General features: G+C 40.7%; 1 protein-coding gene across 4 annotated transcripts; it reads left to right on the top strand.

Annotated features, from left to right (window-relative positions):
* Positions 1–1,829: 1,829 nt before the first annotated feature.
* lnx2b (ligand of numb-protein X 2b) lies at positions 1,830–21,415 on the top strand. 4 transcript variants are annotated; one of them, XM_078260407.1, is made up of 11 exons: positions 1,830–2,089; positions 9,265–9,844; positions 11,443–11,627; positions 12,900–13,099; positions 14,397–14,828; positions 14,959–14,973; positions 17,007–17,153; positions 18,118–18,292; positions 19,317–19,560; positions 19,649–19,807; positions 19,900–21,415. In XM_078260407.1, the coding sequence occupies exons 2-11, from the start codon at positions 9,438–9,440 to the stop codon at positions 20,033–20,035; spliced, it is 2,100 nt and encodes a 699-aa protein (XP_078116533.1). In that variant the 5' UTR covers positions 1,830–2,089; positions 9,265–9,437; the 3' UTR covers positions 20,036–21,415. The 4 variants fall into 4 exon arrangements, with proteins under 4 accessions (XP_078116533.1, XP_078116529.1, XP_078116534.1 ...); XM_078260403.1 differs by having other exon boundaries at positions 1,831–2,089; positions 11,443–11,636; XM_078260406.1 differs by lacking the exon at positions 1,830–2,089 and adding an exon at positions 8,251–8,326 and having other exon boundaries at positions 11,443–11,636.
* The last annotated feature ends 431 nt before the right edge of the window (positions 21,416–21,846 follow it).

Below are 21,846 nucleotides of genomic sequence, written 5' to 3'. Positions count from 1 at the left end.
TCAAAATTTTACTTGAGTAAAAGTACTTACTATGCAGAATGTGCCATTTCAGAATCATGTATATTATATTACTAGATTACAATTAGTGATGCATTAATGTATTCATCACTTTAATGTTGCAGCTAGTAAAGGTGGAGCTATTTTAATTACTTTATATAGCCTATGGCTAACCTATAATACTACATTATAATTTACTAGTTGATTTATATTAATAATCTAAATCTGCAAAACAACTAAACTTTCAAATAAATAATGTGGAGCAAAAAGTACAGTATTAACGAGGCTCTGTCTTAAAGAGCTATGTCAAAATGTAGTTTAAAGGGTTATTTTGTGTTGTTTTTTTACCTTTTTTTAATTTAACCTTTATTTAATCAGGTAGGTCGTTGAGAACACGTTCTCATTTGCAACGGCAACTTGGCCAAGAAAAGCATAAGCGTGCAAGACAACATACAGTTTCACATTCAATACAATACAAGAATACAGAATACAATAGGCTACATAAAGTGCAGATTAAGTTGGCATTACAAAGCCGGCGCAAAGTGAGGTGTAAGTAAGCCGATGGATATGCAAAAGTGATATGGTAATAACACAATATACACAAATAGACAATAGATGTAGATCAGTTATAATGCAATATATATGAATAGACAGTCTGTAAATGCTGAGATGTAGTGAAGAGTCAATATACAGTTAGTGCAAGTTGTGGACTTGTTAGTGATGTAGATCAGTAATAACACAATATGCATGAATAGACAGTCTATGTAAATGCTGAGATGTAGTAAAGAGTCAATGTACAGTTAGTGCAAAGTGTGGTCTAGATAGTGATGTAGTAGATGTACAAAAATTGTATGATAACAAAGGTGGGAAGAATAACAGTTGAGCATGCCAGGGCAGATGCATAGTGCAAAAGAGCGTAAACAGATATGCAGGTGAAGCTATGCATCCGTGCAACTATATGTTGCATATTCCCATGTTTTTTACTATACAGCGCATCTGGGGTCAGGTAGTGCCTAGCACGGCCCCTTTAGCAGGTTAATCTGGCCATTGTTTCAACTCTAACTGGCTGTAAAATGTTATAAATTAACATATAATGTTAGTGTATTTTGTCTGATATCAGTGTGTCCACTTCCATTCATACTGTATATGTCAAATACAAAACTATACGTAGTACTACACTGCCATTTACAAAATATAATATCATTTATTCACTCTGTATAACATCTTTATAGACTAATAAACTAACCAGTAGTGTATAAAGTACTTAAATTGTGGTGGACAGTAACTAAGTACATTTACTCAAGTACTGTACCTAGGTACAAGTTTGAGATACTTGTACTTTAATTGGGTATTTCCATTATATGCCACTTTATACTTTATACCCCACTCCATTTCAGAGGGAAATATTGTACTTTTTACTCCAATCCCTTTTGTGCAATAGCTTTAGTTACTTTGCAGATTTAGTAAATATTGCTTGCTATAGCCTATTTGCTGATACTACTTTTGTACTTTTACTTAATTAACAATTGGATTGCAGGATGTGCAATGCAGTAACCTATTTTTAGACTATAATGTTATTTTTACTTGAGTAGAACTGTATAATGAGTTTGGGCTACACAGAACAAACATGCTACAGAATTTGGGCAAAGGTATTGTTTTCGTGGACTATTCTGCATACAAGATAATAACAGTTAGTTGTCATTTGATTGTAGACTGGCGAGCAGCTTCTGTTATAAATGACTGAAAAAAAGACATAAATGCATTTATAGATACTTACAGTAACAGAGCACAGTACTCTCTACACCTGAATGGGCTTCTTCCTGTGCTGCGGCTTTTGGCTTTCAAGTATGTTTGCTCGAAACTGGGAAAGTCGCCCAGCCTTCGCCTGTAGGTTGAACTACACCTGGGACATCAGGCTGGGATAATTCAACGACAGCATTGCGGTAAAGAAAAATGTCAGAAAACATCGACGGCGTAGATGCTGCCCCGGTGTTTTGTGGAGGCTATTTTAAATTCATTATTTATTGAGTTCACGGTGTTCTCTTTGTTTTAGCGATACGTTAGCTGCTTCCGGAAAACAACCTTCACACAGGTAAGACGAGTTTCGGTCTCTACTTCAGCTAATTCTGTCCGTTAATGTACACAGACATCAAACAAAGCTGTTTCTCGCTGTTGTCGGTGTTGAAAGCTCGTGTTTAATGGTTAAATGTAGATGTATAAGAGCATATATTCACTCAGAAAAGTGAGTTTCCGTGTCCAAGGTGTGTAGCAGTTAGCGCTTTCTCAGCAGGTTATGAGCTGAAGGTGAAGCCATGTCAGTTTATCGGCTGTTATTGTGTAACCGAGATACCGTCAACCTAAGAGATACCTATGAAGGCTAACTTTTATTACCTCTTCTGTCATTTGGATCTGTCACATCGTGGTGTAGTGATTAGGACCAAACCAGCAGTCATGGGCTGACAAGAGGGGGGCAGTGAGTTATTTATGGTCCCAGTGACAACACACACATCCAGGCAGGGGTGAAAAAGTGATTACAAATGTCCTTGTTACTGTTATTGAGTAGCTTTGTCATGTATAAAATGGTAACTCTGAAGTACCTGATCTCTATCTTCATCTTTATATAAATATACAGTAGGCTATATGGATTATGGAATATACTATTCTAATATATAGTATATTATATATATTGTGTAGGCTATTCTATAGATATTTATCTCTTCTAATGATTATATGTAATATATATTACTTTGTATTTAATGTTACCGTGCATCAACTTGGGATCTATCTATCTATCTATCTATCTATCTATCTATCTATCTATCTATCTATCTATCTATCTAGCTGTCAACATCAGTGGTGGAAACGTACATTTACTCAAGTACAATTTTGAGTGTACTTTACTTGAGTATTTCCATTTAATGGTGCTTTAAGAAGACTAGTAAGAGGGCTATAAAACTAAAATAAGAATAGCAGTAAAAATAGAAAGTACACAAAGACAAGACAAAGACACATTTAGAAGGCAAGAGTGACATAGTGGTGTGATGTGATTAATAGCAGCAAAGTCAGCAAGTCTAGATGAAAAGGTGGATACTTCAGGCATAAGAAAAATGGGAAAAATATTTAAATATCCAGATTGCAAAGGAACAATGAGATCATAGTTTAAAATAGTACATAGGTTGCACATCTTCAAATCTAAGATAAGTAAATGGTTGCCCTATGTTCCTTCTCTATGCAGTAAGTGCCAAACTAATGAAGCCACTCGAGTTCACTGTTATATAATGTGTCCTTCATCAATACCATTACGATAACATAACACTCTGAAAGTAAAGGTACCTTAAGGGAGAACTTCCTTCATCACTGGTCAACATGCAAAGGGTCACAAATGCTAAAATTGGACATATTTAGTGTGATTATGTGCAGCCATGCAGTTACTTTAATGACCCGTCTTTAAAAGGACTGCTTTTATACCTTTCAACTAGAGTAATCAACTTCACCTTCAGTAATATATCAGTAAAGTAACAGTACTTCAGTGTGACCAAAGTATTTTAGTATTTGTGCCACGTTTGCAGTAACTGTTGCAAGTACGCAGACAACAGAGTTCTTAAGATAAATTGTTGTGGGGAAAAAAGGAACACGATGTGAAGGTCACTAAAATCCAGATCCCAACCAGCCTTATTTGACCATTTATCTTTTTTGGGAAAAATCAATCACCAGCTGAGTAATAACACTGTTTTCTGTTTGAGTTGGTTGATTAAGTGAATGACTTTCACTGTTAGGAAATGCCCACAGGGCTTTTGTTTATGAGTTACCTTCTGCCCTTCATGCTGAATACAAAGGCAACATCCTTGGCTGATAATAACTTAATGCCATTTGTGGTATTTATTTGGTATGTGCAGTGAAGAGGGTTGTACAGTGTGAGTCTCAGCAGCCCTGTGACTGTAAGCTTAACCTCCTTGTGTGACCTGCCGGTGAGACACTGGTACCACCACACCATGCATGAGTCTACAGTGAGGCTGAGAATCCAACTGGTTTGGTTGTATGAAATTACAAACTGGGAAGAAGTTGGAGTGGAAAACCCTTTGGAAAATAATGGTTTATAATGTCACTCAGATGGTTTGTGTTGTTGATTATTTCCTGCATACAGATATGCAATGCAAATATTGGTCATTGTATTTAGGAGACTTTGCATGTTGTTACTATAGCAGTTACTTATCGTTCAAACAGTGCTCGAAGTAGATAAATAAATAGTATTTTATTTTAATTACTGATCAGAGAAAATATCTACATAACTCATAAGTAACGTGAAACTGAGGCAGCCATAAAAGTTTAATCTCAGACGTGTTGGAGCTTTTTACTTGATTATGTCATACGTAAACGCTGGTGATTAAGAGTCATTCACGTTTGGATAGTAATTTGATTCATTTTCCACTTCATGTGCAGCATTTATTTATATTGGTAGTCCCAGACATTGGCGTAAGGCAGAGGTAGACGTGACACACCTCCTGTCTCATGGAGTCATGGAGAAATTATTTGGCTTCACCTGCGTTCACTGAGGGTGTGGCTGCACATGTGACTCACTCATATCGACCATCAAAGCGAGGGATTTGGCTCGGCTTTGAAAGAACGCCACCTCTACAGATGGTAATCCTCCGGGAGACTGGAGGACACTGTCTGTCCACAGACATTTCCCTCCAAATCTTAGATCGTCACATGATTACAAAGCATTTGATTTGGATAAGGCATTCCCTCATTAAGGCTGGTTGTATTGAGCAGATATGCTTTGGTTGGCTCTTAACCTGTAAAAACATTTTCATCCTGTCTATTATAAAACTGTCTGGTTGTGTTAGTTTCACAAACATGGACTTCAAGTGTTTCTTTAAGTGTATGATTTCTGTTAAAAAAAAAAAAGTTTTTGCTCTAGTGTAGAATTAGGATTACATTGAATATACTGTATGTACTTGTGTTGTTGAGGTAGATATGTTAATAGAGATGTTGATACAAAGGATTTTTCTTAAAACAGATGACTGAAATGAAAATGTACATTTATGTGTACATTATACTACAGCCAACCATAACACACCATCCTTTCTGCGTCCTTCACAAACAAACCTTTTTCACTTATTCTCTTATGTTGCTGGTTCTGTATTGTTTATTATTACCGCTTTAATGCTGTTCAATTGTTTTGTTGCTGTAAAGTGCACTGAGACCATGTTTAATTTAAAATTAAAATTTGATTGATGATTGATTGATTTACACTTTTCTAGGGCTGCAAGTAATGTTCATTATCGCTTACTCCCTTATTTGTTTGTTTAACTAGTCAATAGTTGAGTCTAGTCAGAATATAATAAAAAATGTCTCAAGGTAACGTCTTCAGATTGCCTGTTTTCTCTGTCTAACAGTCCAAACCCCAAATATGTTCAGTTTAGAGCTGCAACTGTTAGTTTAATTATCATTTAAACTGACACATATGTCCTTAATCGTTTGGTCAATTGAATTTCCAAAATTAGTAAAACAAATGCACATCACAATTTACCCTAAATCTAAGGTGTCTGACCAAAACCTCCATATATTCACTTTATCTAATTAAACTTAAACGTTCAATTTTTTCAACAACCATCAGTTCATCTTATGATTTCATACTTGGCCGGTGCATTGCCGAGGGTCCCCAAGAAAGTGCAGTGTTGAGTGCGAGCTCTTGAGATCTACGGGACATATTTATTAGTAATGTGTAACTACCACCAGAGGTACACTGTGTAGTGTATTAAGAGGGGACCCCCATTAACTGTTACACTGCTAAACGCTCACTACAGTTAATTAAAAAAGAACAGATGAAGAAAGAGAGACCAGAGATGTTACATTGTAGCAAACTCAAACATTTCATGGTTCAGAATGAACGCTTTTGTCCCCAGAAATAGCCTGTCCAAATAGCTAGCTGATGGCAAATGACGCAATCACTATGTCATGGCAGGTGTATTGCTCAGGACCCAAGGAAGCGCAGTGTTGATTGTGAAGTTGTTTGTTTGGATGAGCGGTTCTCGAGAAAGCGGAAAGCAGCAATACCGGAGGCCAAGCAATCGCCTGTCCCGAACAGGCTCGTTTTGAACGGGCACTGCACCAGTTAATAATATAAAACCGAAAAGCAGCAAACCTTGCATTTAAAAAGCTGTCGATAGGGAATCAACTAATCGATTCATAGAGCTCCGGCAGTTGACGTCACACAATCCCAGCATGCACCAGTCAATATCAAAACACCACCATTTTGGCAGGAAAGTGGAGAGCCGAGCGCCAGAGTCGGAACCGAGCCAGAGTCATTATGAGTTAGCTACGTTACTAGGTAGTTGCTCCTATTGTAATTTGCTGCCCTTTTCAATAAACACCTTGGTTCAACATGGTGGATAGCTGCTGTGCGCCGGGATGCCAGAACCATTGGGAAAAAGATAAAGGGAAAGCATTTTATAGGGTTCCTAAAGATCCCGAGAGAAGAAGTAAATGGATTGCTGCCATAAAACGTGCTAGAAGCAACTGCGGTTAAGCCAGCCGACACTCAGATCTCCGTGGTCAAATCAACAACACAGCTGACATATGGGAGCAGCACTCACCCAGTCCAGCTGTGCAATTACAGTGGGCTCCTAACACAACCCCCATCATTCCTGACAACCACCCATGGCTTCAACTGAGGATCATTCAGTCTCTGGGAATGACTTACCTGTGATAAAGATGTAATGGCATTTTTGTGATGAAAAGAGCACTGATATAATGTACGGTAGCTAACCGTTGGCGAACGTTACAGACTAGCCAACGCTAGCTAGCTATACAAGTTATAACACTGACTGCATTAACGTTACACTTTAACTTATCCTTCCAGTGACGACAAGGCAATTTTTAGCCGGTAGACTGCAAAGCTGAATATTCATCATGAATCCAGCTGATTGTGTCCATCTGGATACTGAAGGTCAGGAAACATTTCCGTTTCACCTGGTCGTAAAAATAACTCCGGGAGCATTATATGGATCACTAATGTTTAATCGATCAAGTTTTGCTTTATAGCTGCCTATGTCTTTTGAATTAAACTCGGATGGGTTGAAATCCGTGCTGGCGCCGTTCATTTTTGCCACTACTTTCCTGCCAAAATGGCGGCGTAAACAGTCAAGTCACGTGACGCCCGGAGCTCTATTGACTAATCAATCAATTAATCAATCGACTATTCCTTTTTGCACTACAGAGTGGTCCATTTCACATGGAGGATCTTAAGTAAGACGAGTATCTTTTATTGATGTCATGCCGTATCCTTGAGAAACATGGATATATACTGCTATGTCAGTGTGATAATAGTGATAGACAGTGATAGATAGCTTCAGAGCCAGCCACCTTCAGACACAATAAGCAGGAGGGTCCCAGTAATCTCCAGGGTCGCTGTATGTCTTCCTGTGTAGATGACCTCTGCTCTGATGAAGACATGTTTCATCCTCAGTGAAATCCATTAGGTGCTTTCTGTGGTCAACTGAGACTCCCTGCTAGTGCACGTTACTTTATCACAAAGCAAAAATTACACCTTGGGTATAAAGCGATGTATCCTTTGCAGTAGGGCAGCATGGTGTATTTAATGTAAGTGTGTTGTATCGTTTATCTCTTGTTTCACATTTTTGCACCACGCCATATGATTTCCAAATAAATAGAGCACAGACTTGTTTCTACTGTGTTTCCCTCTCTGTGCTACAGGATCAATGACTCCTATCCATTACAGGACAAGGTATCACTTGTTCAAAGTAAAGACAAAGAGAGAAAGAAGGCCAGTGTGTGTGTGACCTCAACCAGTGTGCATGTCTGTGGAAAGGCGCACATCTGTTATGGGTCTTGTGTGTTTGCAATCAGTCATTCAGCTACGGAGAGTACTTTACTGCTTTACCTGTGGTAGTGCAACGTCAGCAGTCTGAGCCCCCCGAACACACACACACACACACACACACACACACACACACACACACACACACACACACACACACACACACACACACACACATATTTTCACAAGCATTACTAGAGGCAGAAGGAACACTCTGCCTAGTTACACCAATTCCCCACTGCATTCCTCACACCGGTGCAGTCAGAGCTCATACACATCCACGCTCATGCACACAAATATGTGTACGTAAGCACACACACACACACACACACACACACACACACACACACACACACACACCACACACATTATTCTAACTGTGTGCTACTAGAGAGGCAGGGCTCTGGTTTCATTCAGGCTTCAGGCAGCTGTGAGGTTAGAGTCTCGTGTTTGCGTGCAGTGGCTACTGGGAAGATATCAGCTCGGGTGAGTCGCTCCAAGACAATAACACTGAAGATAAAGCAGCCTTTTTGTGCCTGAAAACTGGACTGGGGTCACATAGAGAAGATAGTGTTGTGGCTTATATTTTTTCTTTTTCATATGTGGTAATGTGCAAGAGAACATTCTTCTGTACTCCTTTGTGTTCTTAGGACAAAGTCAAATATCTTAAGGTGGTGGTGTTTCTGTGCCAGTTTAGCCTCTCAGACAGCATGAACTCTTCTCAAATGATGCATGTGAAAGTGTTCAGCACAAAACTCCTTACTTATGTCATACAAATGCCATTTACTGCAACTTAATAGTGCTTTTTGCTCCCAACCATAATGAGCAGTTAATACATCCATGCGTGCACTGTTTAAGTGGATGCAATTTATCTTACAAGCTGGATTGGACCAATGTATATTCTGTGAAATTTATGATATGTCAGTTTATTTGATATATTTTCATATATTGATATGTGTTCAAATGTGGATTAAACATTCTCTAAAGAATGTGATCCTAATCAGCCCTCTTCTTATGAGAGAATTAAAGGAGATTAAGAGCTGCACAAAGGGATGGAGACCACTGCCGATTGGGTTCAAGGGGTCATTAGTGATTGGGGTTGCATTTCTGCCCAGTTCATTCAAAACTCTTATTCTCGTGTAGGGCCATGCCTTTGTTCCTTTCCATTAGCAGGGGTTTTACTTTATTCCTTTTACTCTTGCCTCATTTCACAGAGTTTATCCCTTTCAATGTGGAGCACAGTGACTTTTAGCTAAGATGAGAATTCCTTTTGTCCCTCAGGAAACTAGCTGAGAGGAAGCAGCTGCAGCTTGCTGCCATATTGCTGCTTCTCTGTGGATTTGTCATTTCCTGTGGAGCTAGCTGGTATGAGTAGAAATAGTCCAACTTCTATACTAGGCCTTACTGTGTTTCTCTCTCTACAGAAAATAAAATGAAGACATGGAGATAACGTTGTCAACTGGATCATTGTTCCACTCTCACAGTTTGAATGGATTTTAGCTTTGGACATGCAGACATAGACTTGTGACCAGACAGTTTTTAAGGAGATAAGAGGACGCTGATCATTTCCAAAGACGTTTGGACTAATCTTCAGCCAATGGCTACAACAGAAACCAAAGTTGCCGGCAGCAGTAGCACTCCGGGGCTGTCATGGGCGCGGGTGTGTAAAGAGTGTGGCCAGCAGCATGAGGGCTTGGACAGCCACCTGTATGAGTACCAGGATGAGGTGGATGATGAACTGGTTTGCCACATCTGCCTGCAGCCCCTCCTCAGACCTATGGACACCCCTTGTGGCCACACATATTGCTTTCATTGTCTGAGCAACTTCTTGAAAGAGCAGGACTTCTGCCCTGTGGACCGCCTGCGGCTGCAGTTACATCAATGCCGTCCCTCCAGTCTGCTGGTACGGAACCTGCTGGACAAGCTGACTGTGATGTGCCCCCACGCTGCAGAGTGTCAGCAGCAGATGCAGCGCTGTGAACTGCAGCCTCACTTACACAACAGGTGAGACTCTGAATGGGATGCTGACAGGTCATGACAGTCATTTCAGTGGATATTGTTAAACCTTGACCTGGCTAAAATGATTGGTCACAGTGTGTTATTTTAGACAGGAATGAAAAAACTAATATTCCCCCTCTATCAAATAGAAAGGGGTGTTCACAATATTACGAGCAGCCTTTTAGTGTAATGTAATCCTGTACAATGGTTTAGCAAATACTACTTTTTGAACCTTTGGTAATAGCTGTAGTTTCATAAGATTTATGTTTGTTATGCTGCAGCAGTGGTAAGCCAACAAGTACCTAATACAAATCAGAAGTTTCCACCAACGACAGACTGTTTCACACAAATTATTAAGATAATGCATGGATATCCTGCAGGATTGGATGGAATCCTGGATTTCATCAATTTGTCAAGAGGCACAGAGAGGCTTTTAGCAGGGATTCAAGGCACGGGTTCAAATGAAGGCCAAGGCATATTGGGGAGAACCCGGGAATACATCTGAAGAGTTGTATATTACAGTGGGTAGTATATTATTGTGCAAGGTGGTGGGCATGTAAGCAAAGCAGTGAGCACAGGATAATAATTCATAGCAACATAATGCTGTATCTAAAAACAAACTTTGTTTTGGTTTGTCTGCCTACCTGTACCTCTTAAATTCACTACTTCACACATTTTAACATGTTTGTTTAATCCATATGAAATTGAAGTGTAAAAATGACAAATTTCGGCTGGCTGTAGTTTCATGTATATCGTACATACATGAGAGTGGTATTAATCTTCTCATCTAACTCTGCAAAAAAGTTTCCCAAAATGCTAACTATTCCTTAAAGTGGATGGAAGCCTTTTTTTGTAAGGTGTAAATGTCGGTTCTCCCCTATACATACCTGCATGCACGCATTTCCACTTGAAGGTAAACATAAGATCTGAAGTTGAAGTCCTGTCAAAATAATTTGGACTACTTCTCAGGAATGTAAAACAACTGTCATCAAAATTGTTTGTTTCTCTTCTATGTGCACTTTCAAAGGCTGTGTTTTCCTGTTTTTGAAGCTGTACCATTTATTCCCGTAGCTCAGTCCCTCTTTAAACACACAAACTTCTAATTATTGAGCTTAAGGCGAGGTGCGGGTCAGTCGACTTGTTTTTCACATGGCCAGTATGGTGCTTATCATTTTGGTGGCCAGCCATGACGCATTCAGTTGTGGGTGGCAGATAGTCATGCTGCAGCCTCTTTGTGCAAACAATATGGAGACAAAGTTCAGGCATATGGAACAAGCAGCAGTCCAAGCACTCTGACTGACTTAATCAGACTCAACATGTCTCGCCCAGACACCCTGCAATGCAGTGAAATTGTCTATTCATCTGCATAGTGCTTCTCTTCTGAAACCTGTGAATGAATATTCTTTTCTTGTCTCCTTTTTGCCCTCTCAAAACACTTTAAGTATCCATTTTGTTTCACACTCCTTGGTAACCTGAAACATTTTAGAACATCCCCTTTTATTTCACTATGAAGATTGTGTTGTTTCTAAAAATAAAATCACTGGTCGATCATTAGCCATATCATTCGCTTTACTAGTTTCCTCCACGTTCCTATCTTTCCTCAGATGTCCTGTTTTTAGAAGACTGAGGGAGGAAGCAGAGAAGAGGAAGAGGCCCTCGTGGAATGAGCTAAAGGGGCGTAAGGGTGACGGGGAGTCGTCTGGTGATGCTAAACATTCAGCAACGCTTCCCCAACATCCCACCAGAGATCAACCTGAGCCTGGGCTGATTAATCCTGCCTATGAAGAAAGTGAGGATGGTATGGAGTCATTCTAACGTACTAACAACCACCACTATATCCGTGATTCAGTCCCACGAGTCTGTTTTCTGTTCAAATAACAGAGCACAAGTACGGCGACCTTTCTGTTTTCTTTGTACCCACGTACAAAACAAACATAATAATTAAAATCAACACTTATATTGAAATGATTTGCAATAGGAGGCTGGTCATACTGTGGCTGTGAGTGACACAGAATAATGTTTATCGAAGCGTCTAGGTTGAACGGAAATAGTTTCCCCACTGATTGCAGAAAACCTAAATCCTTGTGCCTGTGTGGATGGTTTTTGAAACACACGGACAGGATGGTAATAATTTTTAGCCTTAAGGTTTTGATTCTGAGTCTGTCACAGGTGAATCATCAGGCAAGTCGTAGCAACATGTACCACCTCACAGATGTAGTAACCAGACAGTCTCATTACCGGGAAAAACCCTCAAAGCAACCTGCAAGCCAGAACGAGGAGCCAATTTCCACTAAAACATAGTTGCCAGGCAAATGGTAATCCGTGTCCGCAGAGAAGTTTGCATGGCAGGCAATATAATCTCTATTTTAATCAAATTACTGTTTTATGCTCTTAAAATCCCTTAAAGGAAATAAAATGAACTTACACGTTTAAATTCTGCAGTTAAGCTTTATATTTGTTGAAATATAATTTTTTTTTAGCATAAAAATAGCAGCACGTTGAATTTTCCAGGTTATACTATCTCTTGAATTCATGCCTTCGTTGTGCTTGTGGAACTAAAGCTACATCCACACTAATTAGTTTTTGTTTAAAAATGCATATCCTTTGCTACGTTTACGCCTCGCCTCCACACTACCCTGCTGTGTCCAAGCCCTTAAAAAAGCAGACATTTGGAAACACTGCTGATCCCGTTCAAGTTTGAAAACTCCGGTGTTTCGTTGTTGTCTGGACGGGCAGAAATGGAGACCTTTGGAAACTACGACGCAGACACCCACGTCATTCGGTCTTATCAGTTAGGTAGGCCTTAGTCTGGATCAACAGACTATTCTTTAAGTGATGTTTTTGCACTCCCAGGTATTAGCTCATCAACTTGAAGAGTGTTATAACTTCCTATAGGAATGATGGATAGCGCATTGCTATTGCACATACTGTTTGTTTAATAGCAACTTTTTTTAAAGTGTAATTAGCCAACAAGAGCAGAGGAGTGGGAGTATTTGCTTCATAAACAGTAATAAACAGCTATATGTATTCCACTTGTTTTAACTGTTCCACGTCCCTCCAGACAACACCCCCTTGCGGTCCAGTCTGGTGTCCGAGGCCAATGTGGTGGAGCTGTTCAGAGAAGAGCCCGAGGAGGATCTGGGCCTTCGCATCGTGGGGGGGAAAGACACACCGCTAGGGAACATAGTCATCCAGGAGATTGTCCGGGACTCGCTAGCAGCTCGTGATGGCAGACTGGCCCCAGGGGACCACATCTTAGAGGTGAGAGAGACTCAGAAACTAAATGAGAAAAGTCAAGTACTCATCTTTTTTCCAGCATGGGAATTCAGATGTATCCTAGTGGCGTAGCATGACACAGTTCAGTTCAGCATATTTTTGCATAAACAATTTGTCATTGCATTCTCACGGTATTGTGAACATGGTGCTTGAAGCAAGTTAATGGAAAGTAGATATTCAAGAAAAAATGGTTCTTGGCTCAATGGTTACAAGGCGTGGTAATATGTTTATAGCTTTACCTGATTGAAACATTATATTTTATTACAATATCCTAGAGCCCAATGTGACATCTTGTTTTGTCAGACCAAGAGTCCAAACCCAAAAATCTTCAATTTTCTATAATGTAAGAACTTGGAGTCATTAAATGTTTGGCATCTTTGCTTGAAAAATTACTATAATTCATTGATACATTTGTACTTGCAGAAGACTTATCTATTAATCTTCTAATCGTTGTAGCTCTAGTTCCACTATGATATTCCAATTTTATAGACATTTTATTATCTAAATATTGGAGTTCAGTGTCAATACCCATGTAAATATTATAAACATTTATGAACTACTTGAGTATGGTTTATTTGTAGTAACACTTTTGTTTTCCACAGAGGAGAATGGAAGTGCACAATATAACTGAAGATTTTAATAAGTTGCAGTTTGCTGTCCTCCAACAATGTCCTCCTTGTATTTCTACCCTCTGGGTCTCCTGGAACATGGTAGCGCTGTAAACCAAGCTTATAAACTATTTGAGCTTCGGCTCTGTTGCTTTTCCTCCGTAGCCAACCAATCCCAAACTTGGAAATGCAAACAAAAACCTGCCTTCAGGATGTGAAACATTAGCTGCAGTTTTTTTTGGCTTTGTGGAACGCTGGTAGATGTAAAGAGATACGGTGAAGACGAGTGAAGATTGCGTCACTATGATCATTCTTTTTCTTACCCTTGAATCGATGCATTGATTTTTAGAAAGGACAAAATTCCCATCAGATTTGTGAGGCAAATTTTGTTTAGAAAGGCAGAAGAGGCAAGCTGACAACAACTTGTATCTAGTACTTGTTCTGGTTCTGATCATTCTGATGCAGGAAATACAGATATGATATAAGTCAGATATGTCAGATGGCACAATCAATTGAAACAGAGCTTCAAGGGGCAAAAATCTCACTTTTCTACAAAAAACATCTCATAACTTTCTGTAGTGCCAGCATCCACGTACAGTGTGTACTGCAATGTTTGTATTAGGCTGCTGCACCACTGACTGTTGTTTCTTCTCTCTGTGACGTTGCATCTCCAGGTGAATGATGTCAGCCTGGCTTCAGTCCCCCACGCCCGGGCCATCGCATTGCTGCGGCAGCCTTCCCTCCTCAGGCTCACTGTTATGCAGGAGAAAGGTTTCAAATCAAGGGATCCACGGTCTGATCACCACCCTTCCTCTTGCACCACTTCCACCGCCTCCCAGCCCTCTCACAGTCCCCATGGCAACGCTACCTCCAATAACAACCCCGGCACAGTCCTGCAGGTGACGCTAATGAAGAGTCAGCGCACCGAACCGCTCGGCATCAAACTCATCCGCAAATCTGATGAGAGTGGGGTTTTCATCCTGGACCTGCTGGCTGGTGGTTTGGCAGCCAAAGACGGAAAACTGAGGAACAATGACAAGGTGTTGGCCATCAACGGACATGACCTGAGGCACGGTACACCCGAGAGCGCCGCCCAGATCATACAGGTATATTAAAGGACCGAAGATATGATTTTGTACATTTTAGCACATTAACTACAAATAACCCACTCTACATTATCAAAGACATTTTTCTAAAGCATGCCATAAGTATAAAGACTGATTTTCTTTCTTCCAGGCTGAGTTTATTAAGGTATGTTGAACATTTAGTTGTTGTGATAATGTATTTGTGAGCATGGACTAGTTTGAAATCATTTGTGTTAGTGCATTTACGAAATTACAGACAGATTTGGGTTAAAAAGTATTGTATTGTATTATAAAAAGTATTGCACAAATGAACTTCTGAGAAAGAAAGAAAACAAACAAAATGCAAACATGGACATTCTGAAAAGAATAATGTGAATTATGAAGTTAAATCATAAAAGACTGATGTTTGGCTGTTGTTAGTTTCCCACACACTTTCCCAGACACTTGAATGCAGAAAAAATAAATACTTTCAGAACAGTCACTGCTTTCAATTACTTTTCCAATGATTTAACATGAACAAAACAGGTCTAAAAGCCTCAAGCCTCGTTTGCTTGGAAGTTAGAGAATTCATTACACCACAAAACAAAAAGTGATGCAGTTGCACGGCGCTGTCATTACCATGTTTTCATGAAAATCCCGATGTTGCAGTTCATAAGCCATTTATGAGCCGAATTACACAGCCAAAGTTCATCCATTTTGTTTGCTAAAGACTGAACATTGGTGAGGAAAATGCTGCATAGTGATAGCCGATAAGGAGTTAGCCTACCGTTAGTGCTCCTCTCTTCCCCCGACTTTGTTTTTACTCAGGGTTCTCTTGGTCTCAGACAAAAAGGACCCACAACTGCGGGATAAGGGTTTAACCCACTTAAATGCCTGTGCATTCACTGATGCATTTGCATTTTTACATGATTGCTTATGTCAGCTCCGACATTTGCCACACGCCGCGGTACCGCACTCTCACTTGGGTAAGAGAGGGGAAGATGTGACAGCAGAGAGCGGAGTCCGCTTCTATGAAAACAAAAATACATTTAGGCTGCTTTGCCTATCCATAAGCAAACGGTTATATTAATTATGATTTTGAATACACAGTTACTGATCAAATTTATTTACGTAGTCAAAACAAATAGTGCTTGTGTGTTTTGAATGTCATGAGCTTCTCTCTCTCTGGCTCACTCATCACTCAATCTTTCCCACACTGGGTGTTGGATACTTAAGGCTGTTTTATGGTTGTGCGTAAACTCCACGCCGTAGCTACGCCGTTGTGACCCTTTTGGAGTTCTGCATCGGGGCTGAACGTGTTTCTTTGCATCGCAGTGCATTTCACCGCCAGAACACTAGGTGGCGTGTGGTTTCCGGCGAGTCAATCGCGAAACTGTTTACTTGTGCGTTGGTGTTTGCCTCGAGCCTGTGTGTGTGTGTGTGTGTGTGTGGGGGGGGGAGTGGGTGATAGAGCAAGGGAGAAAGTGAGAGAGTGACGGCAATTGTCTATGCAAGTTATGACTCTAGAGTCACAGTGAGAGAAACAACATGTATCCCCTGTGCTTTCTGACCACGGTGGGAAAAGTTAACCCTCTCCTTGATTTAATGTTGTTTATGGAGAAGGAGAACCAGGAAATGAGTCGGGGGGGGGGGAATGCAACGCTACCAAGCCACCGCCGAGCGACGTGCGTGGTTGTGACGTGTAGTTACATTTTTCGAGCGGTGGACGTCAGGCTACAGGTAGACGCAGAGGGGTCTGTGGGGGTACGCCGTCGATTCTACGCAGAACCATAAAACAGCCTTTAGTTAGATACTTCCCTTTCCGTGGAAGTTTCATCACCTTAAATATGATTGTTATTTCAGTGTTAACAAAAAAACACAGAGAGGAGGGATGGAGAGAGAGCCTGGATGAGGCAGTAATACGTACATTGACAGTAATAATGCTTTGTTTACATTTCTAATTGTGTATTTGGTACGGACCATTCAATTCAAATGTGACTGTGAACTAAAATAAAACAGCACATTGTAGTTTCTGTATTTATCACCAAAGCATTTATCATTAATACAATGGGGAAAGTTAGTCTGGAGGCTGCCAGAAAGGTAGCAAATCAATTTGACAATCCATAATCATCGGCAGTAATATAAATTAAATGTTGTGAATTGCACAAAACATATAAAACTTCCAAAATGAAAACCCAAACCTTTTTTGTGTGCATTTAGGCGAGTGAGGTGCGTGTGAACTTTGTGGTGATGAGACCTGCAGAGACTCAGGAGGAAGGAGGAAGCAGCAGAGAGGGACAACACAGCAGAGCAGCCAGGAGGGCACCTGAGATGCAGTACTTCAGGCGCCGGTCCACCTACATGAAGGTAACACAGAACATTTCCTCACAAACTAATGCTCAAACTACTTATTGAATAACATAGTTTGTATCTACATTTATTTGGGCCCTTTCCAGCTGTTGCAACTTCCTTATACACCACTAACCGCAATGTTGTTTGCAGTATCTTACAAACTTTACAGTGTAATTGTGATGACCGCTTCTTTGTCAGTCACACTCCGTTGTACCATACACTGTCAGTTGGAAGAAAACCAACCCCCCCCCCTCCCCAGTCGGGGGTGAGAGGCTTTGAGAGCAGACACCTGCGTCAGTGATCGGAGATGAAAGCCTCCCTCTGTCCTGATCAAAAGGCCTGGGGTGCTGCTCACTCTGCCGCTACAGGCCACTGTCTTGTTGTTTTTTTGGTTGTTTCTTTGGGTGGCAGAGGATCAAAGCTGGTAACAGTTAGCTTTCGCCTGCAGAGTCGAGCCTTTTCGTCTTGCTGGGAGGGGGGTGGGTTCCCTGCTGGGGGGAGGAAGAACCCCCTCCTCCCCCCAGCTTCCCTTCTGATGGTTTACAGACTCCAGAGAGAAACAAGGAGGCTGGTTGAAGCTGTCACTTTCCACACATCTCTTCCACTACGAGAGCTTAGTGTTGATCCTCACACGTTACCTCTACCCTTACCTCTCAGCTCCTTCTCAAATGTTTCACATTTGTTTCTACGAGTGGTTTTGTAAGAGGAATCAGTTAAGTCAAAGGATCCTGGAGAGGCTGAAGTGTGTGTGTGTGTGTGTGTGTGTGTGTGTGTGTGTGTGTGTGTGTGTGTGTGTGTGTGTGTGTGTGTGTGTGTGTGTGTGAGAAACAAATTAAGATACAACAATAATTCTTTCGGAGAATTAGTGAAACATGGCGTACCGAACAAGGCCAGCATATTTAAAAATCCATACTGTGATGTTGATCAATATTGATGACTTGTCGTTGCTTGGTATTAATTTGTCTCACTGTTCATAAAGGATCCTCCAGGTGGGTTTTCCAGCCAGGAGAAGACTGTGAGCCTGAAGAAGGAGCCTCGGCTTTCCCTGGGCATCACTATTGCTGGGGGGAGGGACTTTCGCAGCCGTCTGCCCGTTTACATCACGAGTGTGCAGCCTGTCGGCTGTCTTCACCGAGATGGCACCATCAAAAGAGGTACAAAGCAGCATCTGGTGATGTGTGGTATTGGCGTTTTAATAAGGAATTTGTACATGAAGCTTTAGGCTTTGCAATGTTATTAATCATGGCGAGGGCTGCAAATAACTATTATTTTAATTAGCGATTAATCTGACGATTATTTTCTCGATTAATCATTTGTCTATAAAATGTTGAAAATTGTGAAAAATGGCAGCGTCTTCTTGTTTTGTCTGACCGAAAGATAATACGTTTCCTATTATGTACGACAAAGAAAAGCCCCAAATCCTCACATTTGACTAGCTGGAACCAGCAAATTTTCAGAATTTTTGCTTGAAAAATGATGAAAATGATGATTCGATTATCAAAATAATTGCTGATGAGTTTTCCGTCCATCAACTAATCAATTCATCAACTAATCGTTGCTAACTAACCGTCTATAAATGTAAATGCACAGAAAGGAGTTGTGAGTGTATCAAGAGTAGGTTAGTAATTGTGTGGGAACATTTGAAGAAATACACCGAAGTCAGCATCAGCAAGGAACTGTTTATGGGAAACCATTTCCAGTTCTGTTTGCAAATCCATTACAATGTGACAATTAGCTAAAAGGGAAAAGGGCAATTCTCTTTTCACTTGCTTCTATTCAGCGACACAATGTGGACACTTAAACAGAGGATGTATGCTAAAATAGAGGCTTTACACTGACTTCTTTAGGAGAGGTGTGGCCTCCTTAAAGTACATCCACATGAAGACGTTGAAATTTGTAAACGCATCCTTTTCTCTCCGTTTCAGCCCTCCGTCCAGACTACAAACTAAAACAGCGTTTTTCTCCTCCCAAAATAATTTCTCCAAATCGTTTTCACACAATTTCGATGGCTTCATTTAGCCTGTTTTTATCCAGTCTTATCCATATGGTTAAATTGACAGCAAATTGAGGTCACCGCTAATTAAAAGAAATTAAATTCAAAACTAATCCTCATGTTGAACACAGAGATCCTCTGAGATGTCTCTGTCCCTGTTTACAACATCATCTGTGTCTCCTCAGGCGACGTTCTGCTGAGCATCAACGGTGTCGATCTAACCCAGCTGACCTACAATGAGGCCGTTTCTGTGCTAAAGGCTCAGACAGCTCAGTCCCAGGTGACCCTCCGTGTCATCCAGACCCTCTCCGAGGACTCAGAGGAGGACACAGAGGCTGCCAACAAGGACGAACTGGACACTGTGGACGACCCACGAGACGACGCCCTCAACTGGACGCCGCTGTGGACTCGCTGGCTGGGACTACCCAGGTGAAGCCTGCATTCTGTTCTGTTTGTCATGTATTCTGTTCATTTTGATGTGAAAGACTTAGCGCTGACTCTGCCCTTGTCCTTTCAGTCCCATGCACTGGTGCCGGGACATTGTCCTGCAGAAGACCAACAACGAGAGCTGGGGCTTCAGTATCGTCGGCGGCTACGAGGAGAGCCACGGCCAGCAGCCTTTCTTCATCAAAACCATTGTGCCTGGTACACCTGCTCACTTTGATGGACGCCTCAAGTAAGTTGAGCCCAGTTTGACACCCACATGACAGAATGAGCTCCTGCATCCTTTCATTACTCTTACTCTACCATGTTAATGGTTCCCTCCAGGTGCGGTGATGAGATTGTGGCGGTGAACGGAGCCACAACAGTGGGAATGAACAACTCCTCTCTCATCCCCATGCTCAAGCTGCAGAAGAATAAAGTCACATTGACTGTGGTGTCTTGGCCAGGGAGTCTTGTGTAGCAAAACATGCCTGCCCCATTCACTCTCTTTTCTTTCTATCACCCTCTTTAATTGCTTATAGCACACACAGATCCTCGCCCTGTTCAGCTGCATTCTTGACTGGGCGACTCACTGTCCCTTCCATATGTAACTCATAGTTATATTTGCATTGTTGTTCAGTCTTTTGATCAGTTATGTAATACAGAACATGTGATTATGAACCATCCTGTGTACAATAGAAAGGACTTTCCCAAGCATGGTCTCAGCAGGCACCTGTTTGTTTCAGTGTCCTCTCACACTCAAAGGGCAGATGATTGCACAAAATGGGTTTAATCAGGTTGTAAGAATGATGACAATCAGTGAATTTTATCCTACGGACACTGGAAGGATGATTTTGCTTTTTGGAACACCTTTTTCTAAATACTTCGTGTATTTTTTTTGCTTTCCTGTTAAATAATGTTATCTTTTTTGTGATTCACATAAACAGCATCCAAAGATGAAATGTAGTTCTTACGATATGTGTATACAGTTGCAATGAAGAATTATAGATGGCTACATATAATAAGATGGATGCTGACTGTAAAGACTCATGCCAAAGACAGAAACATCACCTGTGAACTTTATTTACATTGCACTTCCAACGACTTGCAACAGAAGCACGAAGCCGTGATGGAAATTCAAGTAACTTGATACAAAGTGACGTTAAGGATAACATCAACAGCAACTGCAGCGACCAAAACTGACTTTGTTTTAACAGGGAGGTGGTTGAATAGACCTACAGTCTCTTTTGGTTTAAACTTAACAGGAAACCTGCATAGACCATTTAATCAGAATTGCACTGGTAGGAAACGGCTTGGGTCGAAGTTTATTTTCCTAGGTATCTGTGTACAAATTCTGCAACAGGAAATACACTTTTATATTGTTTAAAACGGTGAGCTGGTCTATAGAAGCAACTGATTCTGTGATGAATGTTTGGTCTTAATCAAACATGTTACTCTATAAATAAGAAATACAGCAGACGTCCATTGAGCAGTTCTCTGTATTTATTGTAAGATGATATAGTACTGAATTACTTTGATAAGCGGGTGCCTTGTAGACATTGAAGGACAAACCAGAATGTATACAAAAATGTGTTTTCCCCTCATTATTTCCTCTCATATTATATTATAGGAGTTTTAAAGGAGAACAGCCTTGTTCAGATACATTTGTGTTACCTCGTTCTTTTTGTGTCAACACATTCCCAGTGGCCTTTCTTGTGTCTTAATTGAGACAAGACTTATAGAATAATTCAGAATATTGTTTTGAGTCAGAGTGGCTGTGACATACAATATATACAGTAGGTAATGTGTGTATTAACCCGTCCACTGTTTCATTATGTTCAATAAAATCTTAACAAATCAAGCTGTTCTGTGAATCATGGCTTCTAACTGCTCTGTGGGGGATGGCACATTAAGCGGTATGAAGGCGGAGCAGTGCTGACAAGATCCCACAGAAAAGTTCATCAGTGTAGCAAAGAGCAAGGGACATAATTTGAGGTAAAATAAAATATTTCAGATTCACAATTTGTCCTGGCTTAAAGCTCCTGTAGTGTCAGGAAAATGGTCACTGCAAAAAAGAATCACTGCAACTCACATGTCAATGTGAAAATAAATTTTACTGGGCTTCATAAGCTGCTACTGGTTACAATCTCATGATGACCAGGGAGTTCAGAGGGGTTTTGTAGTTGTGTCACTTTTACTGATAGAATATCACATTTTTGAGTGCAAATGATTGAAATCATTTAGCCCAGTCAGTAATGTCCAATAAACTGTACAGCTTGTTCATGGCTCAGT

This window comes from Sander vitreus, chromosome 10 (assembly GCF_031162955.1).
Source record: "Sander vitreus isolate 19-12246 chromosome 10, sanVit1, whole genome shotgun sequence".
In the NCBI taxonomy this organism is placed as follows: Eukaryota; Metazoa; Chordata; class Actinopteri; order Perciformes; family Percidae; genus Sander; species Sander vitreus.
Note: the sequence above shows the minus strand (reverse complement) of the source record. Positions and strands in the feature narration are given on the sequence as shown.